The sequence below is a fragment of the Benincasa hispida genome, chromosome 3, assembly GCF_027475165.1.
Source record: "Benincasa hispida cultivar pf3 chromosome 3, pf3_genome.v1.1, whole genome shotgun sequence".
Taxonomy (NCBI): Eukaryota; Viridiplantae; Streptophyta; class Magnoliopsida; order Cucurbitales; family Cucurbitaceae; genus Benincasa; species Benincasa hispida.
In genome coordinates, this window is record NC_143480.1 from 46,202,623 (window position 1) to 46,220,804 (window position 18,182).

The 18,182-nt window shown below is 32.0% G+C and overlaps 1 protein-coding gene across 11 annotated transcripts; it reads right to left on the reverse strand.

Moving 5' to 3' along the window:
- Positions 1-71: 71 nt before the first annotated feature.
- Positions 72-6,723, reverse strand: LOC120069896 (uncharacterized). 11 transcript variants are annotated; one of them, XM_090312150.1, is made up of 11 exons: positions 6,570-6,723; positions 6,118-6,237; positions 5,920-5,987; positions 5,752-5,836; positions 4,254-4,327; positions 3,402-3,478; positions 2,577-2,726; positions 2,404-2,477; positions 1,881-1,999; positions 1,146-1,229; positions 72-417 (listed from the first exon to the last, which is right to left on the reverse strand). In XM_090312150.1, the coding sequence occupies exons 6-11, from the start codon at positions 3,406-3,408 to the stop codon at positions 324-326; spliced, it is 528 nt and encodes a 175-aa protein (XP_090168276.1). In that variant the 5' UTR covers positions 3,409-3,478; positions 4,254-4,327; positions 5,752-5,836; positions 5,920-5,987; positions 6,118-6,237; positions 6,570-6,723; the 3' UTR covers positions 72-323. The 11 variants fall into 11 exon arrangements, with proteins under 11 accessions (XP_090168276.1, XP_090168277.1, XP_090168275.1 ...); XM_090312151.1 differs by lacking the exon at positions 4,254-4,327; XM_090312149.1 differs by lacking the exon at positions 4,254-4,327 and having other exon boundaries at positions 5,722-5,836.
- Positions 6,724-18,182: the final 11,459 nt, after the last annotated feature.

The window sequence follows — 18,182 nt, forward strand, 5'->3', positions numbered from 1 at the left end:
TGTATCCGATACACAATTTCACTACCCCAATTTTATCAATAGTTTTCCAAAATACATATTCTTAGAAAAAGTTTCTCTCCAACCCTATTTTTGTCATTATATTTTTAAAAAACATTATTTTACAAAAAAAAAAAAAACTATTATCTGATATAACACAGAAATTTCATCTCCCATAGCTTATTTTTAAGCCAAAAATATAAAAACATGCCCTTTTAGACTAGATAGAGCCTAAAACTCAAGCCTTGACCTATTCAGAAAAATCGTGGTTTATCGATCCTTAAAGATCCGAATAGGAAGCCTGGTATTCGAAGCAACAACTTACACTAAAAGAACCATCTTTTGGAAGATGGCGTTTTCTCTGCTGGCCCATCTTCTCTCCTGCTCTCGATTCCTTGCTTTAAAGATTCCAACCTTTTACTGCATCAAAATGGATGTAAGACAACAGTTAAAGTCGATACTTACCCAGCTACTGAAATTCGTTTAATCAGTCGCTAAAAACGTAAGGACTTAAGTTTTTGCTTTGGGTTTTACATTAATAATGAGTGATGAAACAGAAATCATCCTTAAAAATCACAAATCTTGTATCTTTTGATAAACATGTTGATTGCAACTTGGTTTTTTGTATGGGTGACCCAAAATCTACCTCACTTTTTAAAATTGGATTTTTTTTTACCTTTTGCTTATGTCATATCAAAGTAATTTCAAAGTGAAATTACCAAAATGGATCATTGTGCACACCGGTTGGATCTCGCTCTTACTGCTCTACTCTCATTCTTGCTTCCTCGCTCCTTAAGGTACAAGTTTTCTATTTTCTCTCATTGCTCTCGCTCTCACTCCTCCTGCTCCTCTCTCTGTATTTCCTCTTCCTATTCGTTCTCGCACTTTGTTCTACTCTTTGCTCTCACTACTCCAACATGCATGCTTAACAAGGTCGTTTTGATCATTTCGGGTGAAGATGCAAGCAAAATGTCAAAAAACTTGGGGTTTAAAAAGTGGGGGCAGATTCTACGTTAGGCCAAAAATGGAGTCAACCGAACAATTAACTCATTGTAACTCTTCTAGCAACCTATACCAACTGATATAGCTCTTTAGGAAATAGGGCGATGATGAACTAGAGCAGAAGCTCAAAAGATGATCAGGATTACTTGGTATCAGTGAGCCGACCATGCAAACTCCATCTTTGACGGAATCCTTCAATGCCTTCAACGCCACTAGCAAGAATCAAGCGTCTGCAGATCGCAGATATACGAGTGAAGTTAGGGACATGAAACAGAGTACTACTACAATTGAGTCCCAGAAGTAAGAACGTGAATGCTACCAGACCAAAAACAGAAATCTAAAAGAAACATTCTATTAATTAACATAAACAGTAAGAAAAAAAGAAGGATAGGTTATTCCCTCATAAAATTACCATAGACGGTTGAAAATTAATCCAAGACTGAATCAATAAAGATAAGTAAATACAAAGGCATTGCACTGGCATTGGAACGAGAAACTAAATCCAGAAGTCAAGAATATCACAAGATCCAAGATTTCTCATCCCACTCGTGGATTAATCTTCAAAGTAAGAGGGTTCATTTCTAACCATCTTATTCAATCCATATCCATAGCCATGTTGATCCACAAAATAGCAACTTTGTTTACCATGACCACCCAAAAAATTTACAGAAGAGGTATCCTTGAAAGGTTTCTTGTTTTACACCGATCAACCTTGTTAACTTTAAGAAATGCAGAGGGAATTTAATTTGTACTGAATATCAACCAGTTTGATAAAATTAATGTAAAAGACTAACATGGGGAAAAAAGCTTCTACCACAACGTTCAGGATTGATAATAATGATTGGTGATAGTAACCATATTACTGAAGAGTGCTGGCATACCTCTCCAATGTTGTAACTTCTGATTCAAGTTGTGTAGCCCTTTCCTTTGCTGCATCTAGCGGCATTGATGACCCTAATTTATGTTCACTGTCTTGAAGCCGTTGTCTTAGTTCTCTATCCTACAATGTATTATCGAGCACCAAACAATTAGGTAGGCATCAATGAATAGGAAAAATTGGCATCTTCTTCTAGTTTGAAAGAGAAACTGAACTTCATTAAAGAATGAGGGGAACAAAATATAATGGGAGACATCACAGGAATTGTGAAAAGTTCTTCTTGTTGGCATTGTTTAAGTAGACTAGAAATTAAAAAAATGCTTAGAGTCAAAACTCCAAGGGAAAGCCTTGAATTTAATGGATTCCCAAATCTCATTCTCCCAAGTGTCTATGCTTGTCTGGAAGCAGAGCCTCAACCAAATAATGTCAAAAAGAAGATTTAAAAAGAAAAATGGCATATCTAATTTCCATTGCTATAAACCTTAAATTAGAGAAATTGAGAAAAAATATGCAAACTATAGTCTTACCCGTCTTTCAGCACACTGTCGATAAACAGCTATTTCATCTTGACAAAAAGGCTCAATATCATTTATTTGCAAGCCTGCAAAGCAAAATCGGAAAGCAAGCTTAAACTAAATGTAATAATATAATATCAACTTACAAGAGATAACGACAAATATAAGCAAGGAACAAAACTTACATAAAAAGAGATTCCTCAATATCCCATCACATAAATCAACACCTTCAAGCACATGAGACGCAATTTCAGGTGGAATGATAGGCGACGGTGGCCCCATCATTAAATCATCACCAACCAAAATGGTTTCTTCCATGGTTGGTTGCGAGTCAACTGAAGCCAAAATGGTGAAAATTCGTCAATTAATGTTCTGTTTCAGCTCAAACAAATTCAATGACCAAGTAAAATAATCATATGGCCTCTGTTTATACTTTTGTATCAGATATTTAATTAGCTGCACACAGGAAAATTAAGAAAATTAAAAAGTTTGAGAGAGAGAAAAGGATCCTTAAGAATGATATTGATCCAAATCCAGCTTAAGATATTGAACCGCCTATCTACAGCTGAAATTGTTTGGTCGAAAAAAAAAAAAAAAAAAGAACAACGACAACAACAAAAAAAGTTTATGTTTTTTGCAATTAAAGAACTCTAAACGTAAAACTAGAATCTCCAAATCTAACGTAGCTAATGGTCTTGAAGCTTAGGCAACAAACAGAATTAAACATTCTTAAATGGGATGGTTATTATGCAACACAATCAAAGAAGCGATCTCCACTGGAGGTACACTAAACAAATTGAAACCACCATCAAGTGAATAACATACATGTTCCTTGTTATTTTTAGGAAGATATAAACTTTTTATTCAATTTACAACAACAAATGCATAATCTAACATTCGGCAAGAGATCAGGCCACATAGAATAATTGGATTAAACAAAATTAGGTATAATACTATATAACAAAGCAGAACAACCACTAACTAGTGATAGAATGAAAATTTTAGCCTACCATCCATAATTGCTCTTGTCCTCCCGTTACTTCACTAGAAAAGCCAAACTTACAAATGTGCGGAGACTTGAATGGCCCTGATTACACAGAGGACACACTGAAATAGATTATTTAAGAAAAAAAAACAATTAAAAAAAATTAAACAAGGACATGAACCAATATCTAAACCATGATAACTACTACAAATTTTGCAATTCGAGGTATCAACAGGATTGGCAGAACCCCAAAAGCATCAAGTGTACAAAAAAAACTAGAAACAAAAACAGAAACTGCAATGACCACCCCCCTCCCTCCTCTTTGAAGACTCTCTGAAGACGAGGGAGCTGCTTGCCTATGCTCTCATCGTGAAGCCCAATGTGCTGCCATTGAAAACGCACCTGAAACATGGGTGTGATGCACGACAACAGATTAACAAGGTCTGTGGTTGTCACCATTGCTTGGGGTTTGTTGCATGGTTGCCACGAGAGAAGAAAATTGAGCAGGGGGTAGGCGGGGGCTGTGAGGAAGGAAAAGGATAGGGCTTTTGTTTCCTTTCCTCTTTTCTCTTTTCTTGTTTTATTACGATCTCATAAATAGGACATATCTCTATAATTTCTCTATTTTTCCAACTGAAATCCAGTTTCTCCAAAATTAATCCGAGATCCAAGGAAAAAAATATTAGATTCTCAAACATATGAATTTGAAACTTAATTAAAACTCTGTAATCCAAAAATTTGGAAATCTAAATATCTTAAAATAATCCACTTTAAATATCTCAAAAGCTGTATATTTATCAAATTACTTGAGCTTCTTTTAAACAAAATGTACATCAAGAGATTATGATTAAGTATAACCAAATGACTTAACACATACCAGTTGAGATCACAAGGACATAAACGCCAAAAAGCAATGCAAGGGTTGAAGATAGGATCCCGACAAAATTGAACCTACGCCAAAAGAAGATATAGGGATTCTTTTTTGTAAAATTTGTGTGATTTTGTTATTTGTTTTTCTTCCTTCATTTTCTATCATTATCTTAAACATTAGACTTGAGTAGGTCAGCAAGGACAACAACTTGAGATTCTATTTGTATTGAAACCTCCATACTCTTCTTCTGTGAATTATAAATTCTCCAAATCACATCAATCCCCTTCATAATTAAGTTTAGTTCTAAGTTTGTTAGTGTATGTATTAAACTAGTTTGTGGAAGAGAAAAAAAACCAGTTCTTGCAACCTTCTCCTCTCCTATTCATCCAAACAAAGTATTCAACTACTAAATATCTAAGTGCATCTATTAGAGTAAGGAAACTAACTCTTACAACTTTTAGAACCTAGTATTAATTAAACGTAAATATTACTGACCCTGTGAGATTAGCTCTATTATCTTCAGTTCTCCAACTGACCTTTTTTAGTATCACTGTCTTAAGCTTTAAGCTGCCCAAGATTGAAAATGAGAGCTTCCAATGTAATTATTGGTTCCATGAGAGCTCAAAAACTACACAACAATTTCTAATTACATACCACTTCTATTACTTGTGTGTCCCTTTTCTGTTTTCTTTAACAGACAACTGAAGTCTAATATAATGAAAACAGAGTATGAAGCATCAGAAGATTAGACATCTTCTTTAAAGATACTAGGAGCATGTTTGGATTGACTTTCTAAATGTATAAATAAGTGTTTGTAAGTAAAAAAAAAAAAAGTGTTTATAAACACTTGGAAAGTCGATCCAAATGGGCCCCAAAAGTTACAAGCCAATAATAGTCTCTTAGGTCCGGCGTTTTAAAAACTCCTCTTGGGCGCGCACCTAGGCTCAAAGCGTAGGTTTTAGGTGCGTCTCAAGCACACGCCTATTGTGAAGCCCCCAGGCTCAAAGCCCTAGGCCTTGGGACTTTTTTATTATTTAAAAAAATAGTAATAATTAAGGATTTTCCTTCTTTATTAACTAAAAAAATCAAATTTAGTGAGCCTTGATGCAAAATTTCTTGTGTTTAGAAGTCTATTTTTTCATATTTCCACTTCAACTATGCTTTCTCTTATTAATGTAGTACCTTTATACATAGTGCGCCTCACAAAAAATAAAATTAAAAAATTTATTGAAAAAAAAAAAGGTCTGTTTTTCTTGCGCCTTGCGCTTAACCTCAAAAGACTATTGTACTCTATTACACATCTTGAGATTTTAAAAACACTGCTTAGGTCAAAGGGTGAAATGAGAATGTTTACAGATATGAATCCAACTTTAAACTGTTAACCATTCATATTTCAAACAAGATGAAAGCATGTATTCAGGATGTTGGAAATTGGAAATAGTCTGAAGTTAGGTCATGCAATTTCTTGATAAACCTTATTTCATTGGCGAGAGTTTTTGCTCACTTTTGCAAGCCCAAAATCAGCAATCTGAACATCATCATCCCAAGAAACCAACACATTCAGAAGCTTCAAATCACAATGAACAACCCTAAAATCAGCAATCTTAACATCACCATTCCCCAAAAACCAACTCATTCCATAGCTTCAAATCACAATGAACAAACCCAATACCAGCATCCTTAACATCACCACCACAAGTAAACCCATGTCCTTTGACACTAAACCCATCTCTTTTTTCCCTACAATTATATACCCATAACAACCAAATTAAGTCATACCACATCTACAAGTTTCTCTCCAAATTAATTCCAGAGCACCAACAGAGAAAGATAAAAACAAAAAGTAGCAATAGAGAAGAAGCACTCTCACCGATGATGTATATTTGGCGACCGATTGAGAGAGAGAGAGAGAATGACTTAAGATAGGGATCCTTCGGCTTAAGGGTTTAGCGAGCACGAGAGAGAGATTGACAGAAGAAAGAGAATTGCCCTGAGAAAGAAGAAATTAGGGTGAAGATACGAAACCATGAGAGAAAAGAAGCAGCGGAAACGGAGAAATTCTTTTTCGGTAGTTTCTCAAATTTCTAATCAAACATGCTTGTTTCTCAAACAAGAAACAATTAATTGAAGCTCCTCCTAGTGCTAAATTTTTTTTAATAAAATCCTCAGGAAATTACAAATTTTCTGACAATGCTAGAAAATATATTCAAACATGCAATCCGATAAGAAAATGAGGCATTGTGAGCTACAATTCTGAGTATCAACTTTCAGGATAACACCACTGATCAGATAAAAGGAACCTCATTACAAGGTGAAGCAAACCTGTAAAGTCTAAAGCCCAGAATCCGATTGACCCAGAAAAGAAAATTGGGTCGTCTCTGAAAAGTAACGAGCGCTTTCGTGAGAAAGGGCGAGAGGAGTGAGCTTATAACAATGGCTTCAACTTTCAAGAGAGTTTGGACAGTGACACTGTGACAGTGCTCTGCTCACGCTGAGCTGAGAAATGGAGAGTGCTTCATTTTGGGCTTGGGCTGCCTCTGAGACATTTGGGCTGGGCTGCCTATTGAGATTTTGGTCTTTCAATTATATATAAAAAACTAAAAACAAAATCAATTTCGTTCTACTTTTTTTTTATTATTATTTTAGATCAAACATTAGTTAAAATCACTTTTACCATATTGAAAATCACCCTAAAATACATCTTTAATCACTCATAATCAATTCAATGTATAATTTTATACTTTTAACTACATTATTCACAATATTAAGATTGATCTTGAATTATTAAAAGCATTGTGATTTTGAAAATTGACAAAAGTGATTTTAATCATTTTAAAATCACTTTCAACCTTAACATTTATAGGTATCGAATTGCAAGAAAGAGAAGTCACATATCTACAAAGTTTATAAAACAAGATAAAAAAAATAACTAAATCCACCCAAAAAGGCTTTTATAACACAATTCAATGAAAGAGATCCTTAAGGGGAGAAAAAAAAACGCTACATGAATTTCTTAAATGGAAGCTTCAAACCACTTAGTATAACAGAAAATAATATATTGAACAACTAAACAAATCCCCTTAAGAGCGCAAGGTAGTATCATATACATGAAGATTACGCTTCTTCTAAAAACGGGAGATAAGAACACATATGTTTACAAATACTTAGTTATTATGTAATAAAAATTGACATTTTATTTTTTAGAAAAGATATTAAACACTTATAAATTTAAAAGGACGTGGACTAAATTATTAAATTTAGACATTAAATCATTACAAAAATTAAATTGTTGTAGATTAAATTGTTTCTTTTACGAAAGTTTAGAGATTTTTAACCTCAATATTACTACTACAGCTATCATATTTATGTTTGAACTCCATTTCTCTCATAACTTTTTTCACAGACAAAATTTTTTATTATTTATCCATCTTATATAATTGCCTAATTGGCAATGGATAGTTTAAGGTAAGGTTGCAAATTGATAAGAAATTATGCATACCATCAAAGTTGGATCAAAAGATATCGAAAATAGAAGAGTTAAAAGTGTGATTGAGAGTATTTGTGGGAGAAGTACTGTTAAAAAATGTCGAAATGTTTATTAATAAGAGAATTTTTTAATTGTCCTCGCATAATAAAATGGGTCATATCCATATATATATATATACACAAGAGTGGATCTTGAATTAATTAGTTACATGGACTTAACAAACTAATAGCCCAAATATATCAATTACATATTTACGTGGCTTAACATAATCTCTATATTTTATTATTATTTTAGATTAATTAACATAATCTCTATATTTTATTATTATTTTAGATTATATTTAACTACTTTTCGAATTTATCTCATCTTAATAAAATATCTTGATTTTTCTACCAAATTTATATTTAAAATATTCATATATTATTAAAACTTCTTTTATCCATATATTTTATTCAATTTTCTATACTATTTTCATAATTGTATACTTACATTTTTAATGAAATAACGATATATTTCTCACATTTTTAATAAATTAGTTGTATATGTTATTTTTTAATATTATTTTAACATTTTGGGAAAAGAAATATCACTTCCTAAAAAAAAATGGTGATGCATTGATTGAACAATAATTAGATGGATTGTTGCTCCATACACTAACTTTTGTTATTTACATAAAGGTTTAATCGAAGAATTTCATTTAAAATAAACCAACATATTCTTCATTTTTCCCTTCTTTGAAATTTAAATTTCTTTTTAATATAAAAATTAGATTTTGATAACTACATTTAAAATAAACCAATCACTTCCTCATTTTTCTTCCCTAATTGATTCAAATTAGCTATTTGTTTTTATCTTATTTAACCATTTTTCGAAAATATTTCAAATTAATCAATATTTAATTTGTTTATAACCATTTGGATTTTAATTTATAATACATTTTTTTTAGATTTTATATTATTTTATTCATTTTTTGTTATTCTAAATTCGGATTAAATTTTTTTTATTTTAATTAGGCTTTTACAAAATATTTTATAGATATTATCATCTAATAAACTGTATATTTCATTTACATTGGATCATTTTTTGTATTTTTTAATTACCTTTTATTCATTATCATCTTATTATATTATTACATCATTAATTTGTCTTTTTGACAAACAAAGAAGTATTCACTTTTATAATCTTGCTGTTTTTGCTATGCCTCTACAACGAGTTAGATTTTTTTTTCATAGGTTTAGGTTTTTGTGGTTGATGAAGAGTGTATTTGTTGCAACAAGCTTATGAAAATGGAATTTTTTCTCCTCGAATTATATTTGTATTTATATTTTATTATCAAATTAGATTTTATATAACTACTTATCGATTTTTTTTTTAATCAGAATAAACAAAAACTTATTGTTTTTTCTCTCCAATTTATATTTGAATTTATTTTTTTATCAAATTGATTTTATCCAACTAACTTTTGATTTGTTTATATGCTTGTTATAAATTCAATTGTATCTATTTTTTTTATTATTATTTTATATATATCGTTATCAAATTAATTTGATTTTTTTTCCTTTATGTTTTCGATGTTTTCAATTTTTCATATACAAACCTGTAAAAATGGCTTGTTGGAATTAAATTTTAAATGTTTGAAACATGTGGGTGTGTATATATATATTTTTCAGTTTATTATTAATATTAATAATATTACTATTATTAGTATTCTTATTCTTCTTATTATTATTATTTATTAAAAGAAGATAACAAAAAGTCCTAAATATCATCTTATTCATCTTCTACACTTAACCGCCCCAAAATCTCATTTTCTCCTTTGCAATCTCATATCTTCGATTCAGCAACTCTTTCTTGAATTTCATCATCTTGGCTAGCTTTTAACGACCACCCTCACCAGGTTGCCGATCTTTTTTCGCTTGCACACATGTTTTCTGCTTTTATTTCTACTTTGAACATCATTTTCAACAATGACTTTTTGAGATTGATAATGTTTAAAGTTGGCTTTCAAGATCTAATGAGCAAAATGGTCACGGGGAATGAAAATGATGAGACTCCTTATAACTGGTTTGGTGTCAAAAGCAATCATACTTCCAATGGCCACATCGTCATGAAGTTGCAATTACTGCCCATATTCATTTGTCAACAACAACTTTACTAGTAAAATCAACTTTTCTCTTTCTCACCTTGGAGAAAATCCATTGTTGTATACATCCATGAGTTTCTAATGACCCCCATGGACTACTCGTCATCTTCCCTTACATAAAAAACCATATTGGGTGATTTTAAACTTTGCTTCTGGAATGTTTAGATACTATGTGTTTGTAGTTCTAGAATGTCTAGGTAGAGTATATTTATGGTATTCGTGTTGTTTTTTAAGGGTGTATCTCTACATTTTTCATTTGTACTTAATTTTGTTGTTTTAGGGTAGTTTTGTCATTTACTAATTAGTATTTTTTGTTCTATAAATTCGTTTTGCTATTTTTATAATTTTAAAACTTTTTTTGCCATTTTTCGAAATGAAACTTTAAAATTTATTGTTTCTCTTGTCAGCCCTATTTATAACTATCTAATAGCCCAAGTACGTATTTGTAACAATTTCTTATACTTCCCCTCAAGATGGGTAGAAAATATCTTGTAATCCCATCTTGTCAAGTAACGGGAATAAAAAGGCTGCAGGTAAAGGCTTTGTGAACACATTAGCCAACTGAACACGAGAGCGTACTAACAAAAGTTTGATGGATCCATTAACTACTCGATCTCGAACAAAATGGCAGTCTAGTTCTATGTATCTTGTTCTTTCATGGAACATGAGATTGGTTGCAATGTAAATGGTTGCCTGATTATCACAAAAAAAAAAAAAAAAAAGAAAAACTGGTGATGGTAAATTAATATGTATTTCAGTAAGGAGGCTTTGAAGCCATATGATTTCATAACTTGCGACTGCTAATGCTCAGTATTCAGCTTCAGCTGATGAACGAGATACTATTTATTGCTTCTTAAATTTTCAAGACACAAGAGAGTTCCCCAAGAAGACACAAAAACTAGTTATGGATCGTCTTGTGTCAATACATGTTCCCCAATTTGATTCTCTAAAGGCACAGATAGAGAAATCTAAAGTTTTAGATAGAAAAATACCTTTTTTAGGAGAACCTTTGAGATACTTGATTAGATGGTGAACTGCATTGAAATGAGCACAAGTTGGTTTACTCATGAATTGACTGCAAAGGTAATATCAGGCCTCAAAATTCTCAAGTACCAGAGCTTTCCAACTAGTGTTTTGTAGGCAGATGCATCTTTAAGGAGATCATTGTCGTCATGTTTTAATTTTATGTGTGGATTCGTCGGTAGACTGGTTAGTTTGGCTCCAAGTAAACCATAGTCTTCAAATGTTGTAAGACATAACATATTTGGGATAAGAAAATTCTTGACTGAGAAAGAGCTAGTTCAAGACCAAGGAAGAACTTCAATGAACCTAAGTCATTCAATTTGAAAGCTTTATTTAAAACGGTCTTGAGATGTTCAACATGAATAGGGTTAGCTCTAATTATTACTATATCATCCACATAGACAAGGAGGGCAAGGAAGGTTTCATCTCGGCCTCTAATAAAAAGATATTAATTTGTTTTTAGTTGTTGGAATCCTAAAGACAGTAAGAGAGCAGAGAATTTGACAAACCATCGCCTTGAAGCTTGTTTTAATCCATATATAGACTTGTGAAGTTTGCAGACCATTTTCTCCCCCTGAAGTGGGACAAGAGGTTTGTATTCGAGATGTAGATCCATGTATGCTTCTTCAAACAAATCACCATGTAAGAAGGAAGGCATTGTTGACATCAAGTTGGAGAAGTGGCCATTTTTTTTAGATTGCAATGGTAAGAACAGTCTTTACGGTGACCATTTTGGTAATTGGAGAAAAAGTCTCAAAGTAGTCAAGGCCTTCTTATTGAGTGTGGCCTTTAGCTACAAGTCTTGCCTTATATCTTTCAATAGATCCATCTGCCTTGTGTTTAATTTTATAAACCTAATGACATCCAACAAAGCTTTTGCCTATTGGTAAAGGTACAATATTCCATGTGTGATTAGCTTCCATGGCATTTAGTTCTGGTCTCATTGCTTTTCTCCAATGATCACATTTGACAGCCTCATGATAAAAGTTTGGTTCTTGGGTGATAGAAATTTATAGGGTAAAATTTATATGTTGAGGTGCAAGTTTGGGATAGGAGAGGTATTGGTTAATGGGATGTTTGGTAAAGGATTTTGGACAGGGTGACATGACAAGTAGATTACAATGATATGTTTGTAGGTATGAAGGTGGTTTAGAAACTCTGGTGGATTTTCTTGGTAGGGGTTGTATAGGTGGGTTCGGGAGATTTTCAAGGTTTATTTGGGGAGATGTTTGTAAGGACTATGAGGAAGAAGGTTGAGACTGAAGTTGAAGTAAGGTTGTGTTGGAGGATTCAATGCTTTGAGGTGATGCAGTGGTTTGTGGTGAAACATATAGGTCAGAGGCTGGTATTGAGGGGTGAGTTTCTGGAATGTTATCACTGTTGGCAACAGAGTTTGAGGTTGTTGGGTTGGTTTTATTTTGCTCTGTTAGGGAGAAGTCTGCAGTGTTAACAAAAGACATAAGTAAAAAAATCCCAGGAAAATGACCGATTATGTTCTCATTGTCTGAGATGTTATGAAAAGGGAATACTTCTTCATGAAAGATAACATCCCCTGAATAAAAGAACCTTTTGTGTTCAATGTCATATAGTTTGTATGCTTTCATACCAGGGGGATAGCCAATAAAAATAGCTTTATATGGCCCTTGGTTGAAATTTGTGTCTCCCTTGATCTAATATGGATGCAAAACATAAAGAGCTAAAGACTTTAAGCATTTGATAGTCTGGTATGGAACCAGTGAGTACCTAAAAATGAGACTTCCAGTTGTGTAGATTGGATGGTATCCTATTGATAAGAAAACTATAGTTAAGACACATTCTCCCCAAAATAATAGTGGGACTCGAGACTGAAAAAATAGTGCTCTAGCAACGTTGAGAATGTGTTGGTGTTTTCTTTCTACAATAGAGTTTTGTTTGAAGCAAGCTTCACATGAAAATTGATGTATAACTCAATTTTCTTTTTTAAAAAATTCATTGAACATCAATTCATGAGCATTGTATGATCTGAACTGCTTTATTTTCTTATCAATTGAGTTGCAACAAGTTTAAAAAACTGAGGAATAACGACAGAGACATCATATTTGTGTTTAAGTAAGAAGACCCAAGTAAAACGAGTTACATCATTAACAATAGTTAGGAAGAAAGACTGTCCAACATGAATAACAGTTGAAAAGGGGCCCTAAATATCCACATGAATTAAATCAAAAGCATTAGGGGACAAATGATTATTGGAAACAAAAGGTAAATGTTTTTTTTTTCTTTTGCAAAAGGAGACACATTACATAGAGAATGTTTTTGAAGTAAGCTAGGATTCAAAATCAAAACATTATGCAAAGTAGTAATGCAACATGAGTAACAGTTGAAAATGGGCCCTAAATATCCATATGAATTAAATCAAAAGCATTAGGGTACAGATGATTATTGGAAACAAAAAGTAAATGTTTTTTTTTTTTTTTTTTTTTTTTTGCTAAAAGACACACATTACATGGAGAATGTTTTTTAAGTAAGCTATGATTCAAAATCAAAACATTATGCAAAGTAGTAATGCATTCAGTAGAGGGATGACCCAATCTTTGGTGTCAGAGAGCAACTTTTTTATCAGTTACAGCACATACGTGGTTCAATGGAATACCAAGACTTTTTGTATTCAAGAGATATAAGCCTCGCACAAAATTAGCACTATGAATCTTCTTCGAAGTGTACTTGTCCTGAATTATGCAACCATTAGTATCAAATTCAACAATGACTGAGGGTAATTCCCTTATGAGAGCACTTACTGATAAGAGGTTGAATGAAAAATATGGTAAGTAGAACACATTTCTGAGGATTAAAGTAGATGAAAGGTGAACAATGCCAACATTTTTAACTAAGAGAGTTTGTTTATCAGGTAATGTGACAAAAGTTGAGCAAGCAGTCATAGTAGTAAAGAGATTCTTTGAACAACATACATGAGCAGACGCTTCTGAATCAACTATCCAAGGAAGTATAGGATTAGTACCTATGACATGTGATTATGTTGGGGATGAGGTTGAAATATGTGATGATGATCCAGACGAAGGTATTAATGATATTTGAGACGCAGCTGATGAAGAATACTTTGGCATTGTAAAATTGCATCAGTGGTGTTTGTATTCATAAAAATAATTGGTTGAGTATTGACTGAATTAGCAGAATCGGTACTGATGGCACTATTGGAGTTGCGTTGTTGCTGCTTAGTTTTGTATCCAGGTGGATAGCCATGAGCTTTATAGCATTTATCAATTGTATGGCCAACAATGTTGCAATGGGAGCATATAGGTCGATCTTTACGTTGTTTTGATGAAGAGTTATTCTTCGAATTATTTGCAGAAATAACAAGGGCAATAGCAAGAGGGATCGCTGCAAATGATCCAATAACTCTTTATTGTTCTTCTTGGAGAAGTAAAGAAAAGGCACGAGTAACTGAGGGAGTAGGATCCACCAGAAGGATTTGAGCATGAGCACGAGAAAAAGGTTCATTAAGTCCCATTAGAAAATTCATCAAATACTCGGTTTGAAGGAAGTTGGCCATATCATGGATTTTTCCACAATGACATGTTCCACAGTTACAAGATGAATGATATGTATTGAGTTCATCATAAGAGTTCTAAATTTCGTGAAATACATAATCACCAAATATTGGTTTTGAGACAGAGTCATAAGAGTTCTCTTAAGTTGGAGAATTCATGGAGCATTTTTCTTTTGAAAACGTTCTTGTAGATCGAGCCAGATTATTCATGCGGAATCATCAAAGAGTATGTTGCTATAGATGGGCTTTGAGACTAAGTTCAACATCCACGAAATAATAATGTTGTTATTTCGAATCCATGTCAAAAGGAGTTCACTGATTGGATGGGGAAGAGTGTCGTCAATGAAGCAAAGTTTATTTTTAACAGAAAGGCCGATCACTGTGGCTCGACTCCAAGAAACATAGTTATCTTTAGTCAAATGTTTTGATACTAGAACAAGATTGGTATTGTCAATGTGGTGAAGGTAACATGGACTGAGGTAAGTTTCAGATTGATTCTGAGAAATTGAATGAAGAAAAGAAAATGCGGAAAGGTGGGAAAAGGAAAAAAAAATTAGAGGGAAAAGTCTATGATACCATATTAACAAGAGAATTTTTTAATTGCCTCACATCTTTTATTAATATGGGTCATACTCATATATATATATATATATATATATATATATATATATATATACAAGGGTGGACCTTGAATTAATTAATTACATGGACTTAACAAACTAATAGCCCAAATATATAAGTTACATTTTTATAACTATCTAACAACCCAAGTACATATTTGTATCCATTTTTTATAATGTTGTTTTGTTAAATCGAGTATTTTTCTTCATCAAGAACATAATTCAACAATCATATATTTCTTTATGTGAGATCGAAATTTCAAATCCTCGTATCATATTTATGTTGTACTAAAAAAAACTTGAATAATGAGAACGATGACAACTAAAATTACCTATAACATTCTAAGATGACATAATGTGATATAATACACCTAGGCATTATTGATCAAGCCACGTTTTATGTTGGTGTATGGTGAAACCAAATACTCAAAGGACAAATTATGTCAAAGTTGTTTGTTACATCTTATGCATGGTTTGGTTTCAAAGGTTAATTTTCTTCAAGTTATTTGGATAATTTGATAGATTCAACTAAACAATTATTGTCAAAATATTATTTCACTTGTTTTTTCAGTGTAAAATTTTATAGCGATTTTCATTTTTTTTTTTTGGTAATATTTGCTGTGTTTCTTTCTCATGTAATCCTCTCTCATTTTTTTTATCCATAAAACTAATCCTCTGTCTTCTTCTTCATATTTTCTTTTTTTAGATTCTCTTTATATTTCGTCCTCAACAACGACAATGCCCTCTTCTCTATATTTTGCCTGCAGTGATAATAATAACGATAATGAGTGGAGTTGTTTCTTCATCTTCTAGCAACACGTGACAGTTAGTGGAAACAAATAGAGTTTATGTTCAAATGTCAAATGAACCACATGAAGAGAGCAAGAACGAGAAATTGAACTAGAACGAGAATAAAGAGAAAAGAAAGAAATGGAGAAATGCTTAGTGACGCCAATGAAAGATTAGAAAACTTTATTTTGAAGAAAAACCAGTCAAATTTGAATATTCCAAAAAAATTTAAGCTATCCATACAATAAATTCTTAATTATTTTGGGTGTGACGCGAATATGAGCATAGTTTAACAATAATTGACATCTATTCCTTATCTTGAGATCCAAAATTCTAGTTCATATATCTCATATTATTTGTTGTACTAAAACAAAATTAATTGAAGAAAATTGCTTGGGTGACAGAAACAGGCCCTGCACCCACTATTAATTACGAATTCATCACTATAAAAGTTTTTTTTAATTATTTTAAATGGTAAAACTTTGAAAATATTTTCAAGTATTACAAAAATCATTGTTTATCAGTAATAGATCACGATATACATTTATCACTAATTGATTGATAGATATCTATCACGGTCTATTATTGATAGATGGTGAAACTTTGATATATTTATAATTGTTTGCACAAGGTTTTCGGAGAAACTTAATTCGTGGAATTTGAACTTTGTATTTGTATTGATTTCAAAATAGCAAGTACAATCTCTGATATAATAATTCTTTAATGCGTTCAAAATAAACTTTAATATTTATACTCGTTGATCTTCTTAGATGATCGACTTTGGGTTTGTTGATATTCTTAGACGATTGGCCTTTGAGCTTATCGATTTTCTTGGACGATCGACTTTTGGGCTTGTGGATCTTCTTGATAATCGGCCTTTGGGTTTGTTGATCTTCTTGGTGATCGACCTTTGGGCTTGACGATCTTCTGGGAGGATTAGTGTTCACACGAGGCTTCCGAAGAAACTTGTTTGGAGTTGAACGATGTTGATGTTGATTTGATGCGATATAGTTTGATCTCTAGTACTGATCATCTATTCTCTCATTAATTTGAGGAAATTGTTGGGAGAATTCTCTTTAGGCAATATAGAATTATCGACCTCTAGGAAAGATTCTCTATTTATAGCGTTCTCATGTGAGCTTCATAGGTTTGGGCTTAGTTGACTCATGAGTTTGCCTCTTGAGCCCAATTAATTGGATTTTGGCTTCATTTGAGTCAATTTCAATCTATTTTTAGGTTTAGAGACTTTAACCCAAATAATAATAATAATATTAAATTGGACCAAGTTACTGTTATCCAATTCACAGTCATAACCACTTGATGTCATCGAAATTTGCCTTCAACTCCAATTTAGAGCACATGTCAACTCTTAGTTATTCGGATGATTTGAAATTTGGTTATTAATTGAGTGAATGACGTGTTAATTTGTGATTATCCAAAATTTCTCCTTCAACCATAATTAAATTGGTTAATTTCCCTTTATTTGTAAAAGTAAAAAAAATAATAATAATAAACAAACAAACAAACCTCACTCTAGGTTCGTCGCAAGTTTAGAATCCTATTGTGAAAGATCTATTCGTAGTTGCTAGCAATTCGTGAAAGAGAAATTTGGGAGGTCTGTGTGAATCTGCCATAAAAGGTTTACCATATTTAATATTTTGCTTCATTTTCTCATTATATTTCTTAATAAAAATAACATTTATAATTTAGGGGTGTTCATGGGTTGAGTTGAAAGACTTTTTAAACTCAATCCAATTATTCGGGTTGTAAATTTCTTCAACCCAAATAACCCTTATTAAAAAATAACTCAACCCAACCATAAAATATTTGGGTTGGGTTGGTTCGGGTTAATCGGGTCATTTACTTAAAATTTTGTTATAAAAAAGAAGCAAAATATAAATATATAAAAATCCAATTTAATTATTTTCATATATAACAACTCAATTTTAATTTATATAGTGAAAAAAGTGCAAATAAACTATATTTAAAAGTTGTTGAAGAAAAAATTATTAAAAAACATTGGAATTAAATAAAACTAAAATTAATATATGTATAAATAATTGTGTTATAAGTAATAAAAAAATATATTTTAAAGTTAATAATAAATTCGGGTTGGTTCGGGTTATATTATGAACCAACCCAACCCATAAAATTTTCATTTATTTGAATCCAACCTAACCCAAACCGCAAGGTTGGGTTGGGTTGATTGGTTTTTTCAGGTCATCGAGTTTTTTGAACACCCTACTATAATCTATATCCTATCTAGAAAGGGTTATGGAAGACGAACATTTTATTTCTTCATTTGTCTCTCTTAATGGTTGCTTATAAG

What these genes read in the sequence shown, in the direction of transcription:
- LOC120069896 (XM_039021727.2), bottom strand. An exon ending in ATTGAGGAATCTCTTTTTAT is followed by an intron (nt 2,478 to 2,576) that starts GTAAGTTTTGTT and finishes TTTGCTTTGCAG; the next exon opens with GCTTGCAAATAAATGATATT. An exon ending in GACAGTGTGCTGAAAGACGG is followed by an intron (nt 2,000 to 2,403) that starts GTAAGACTATAG and finishes AATACATTGTAG; the next exon opens with GATAGAGAACTAAGACAACG.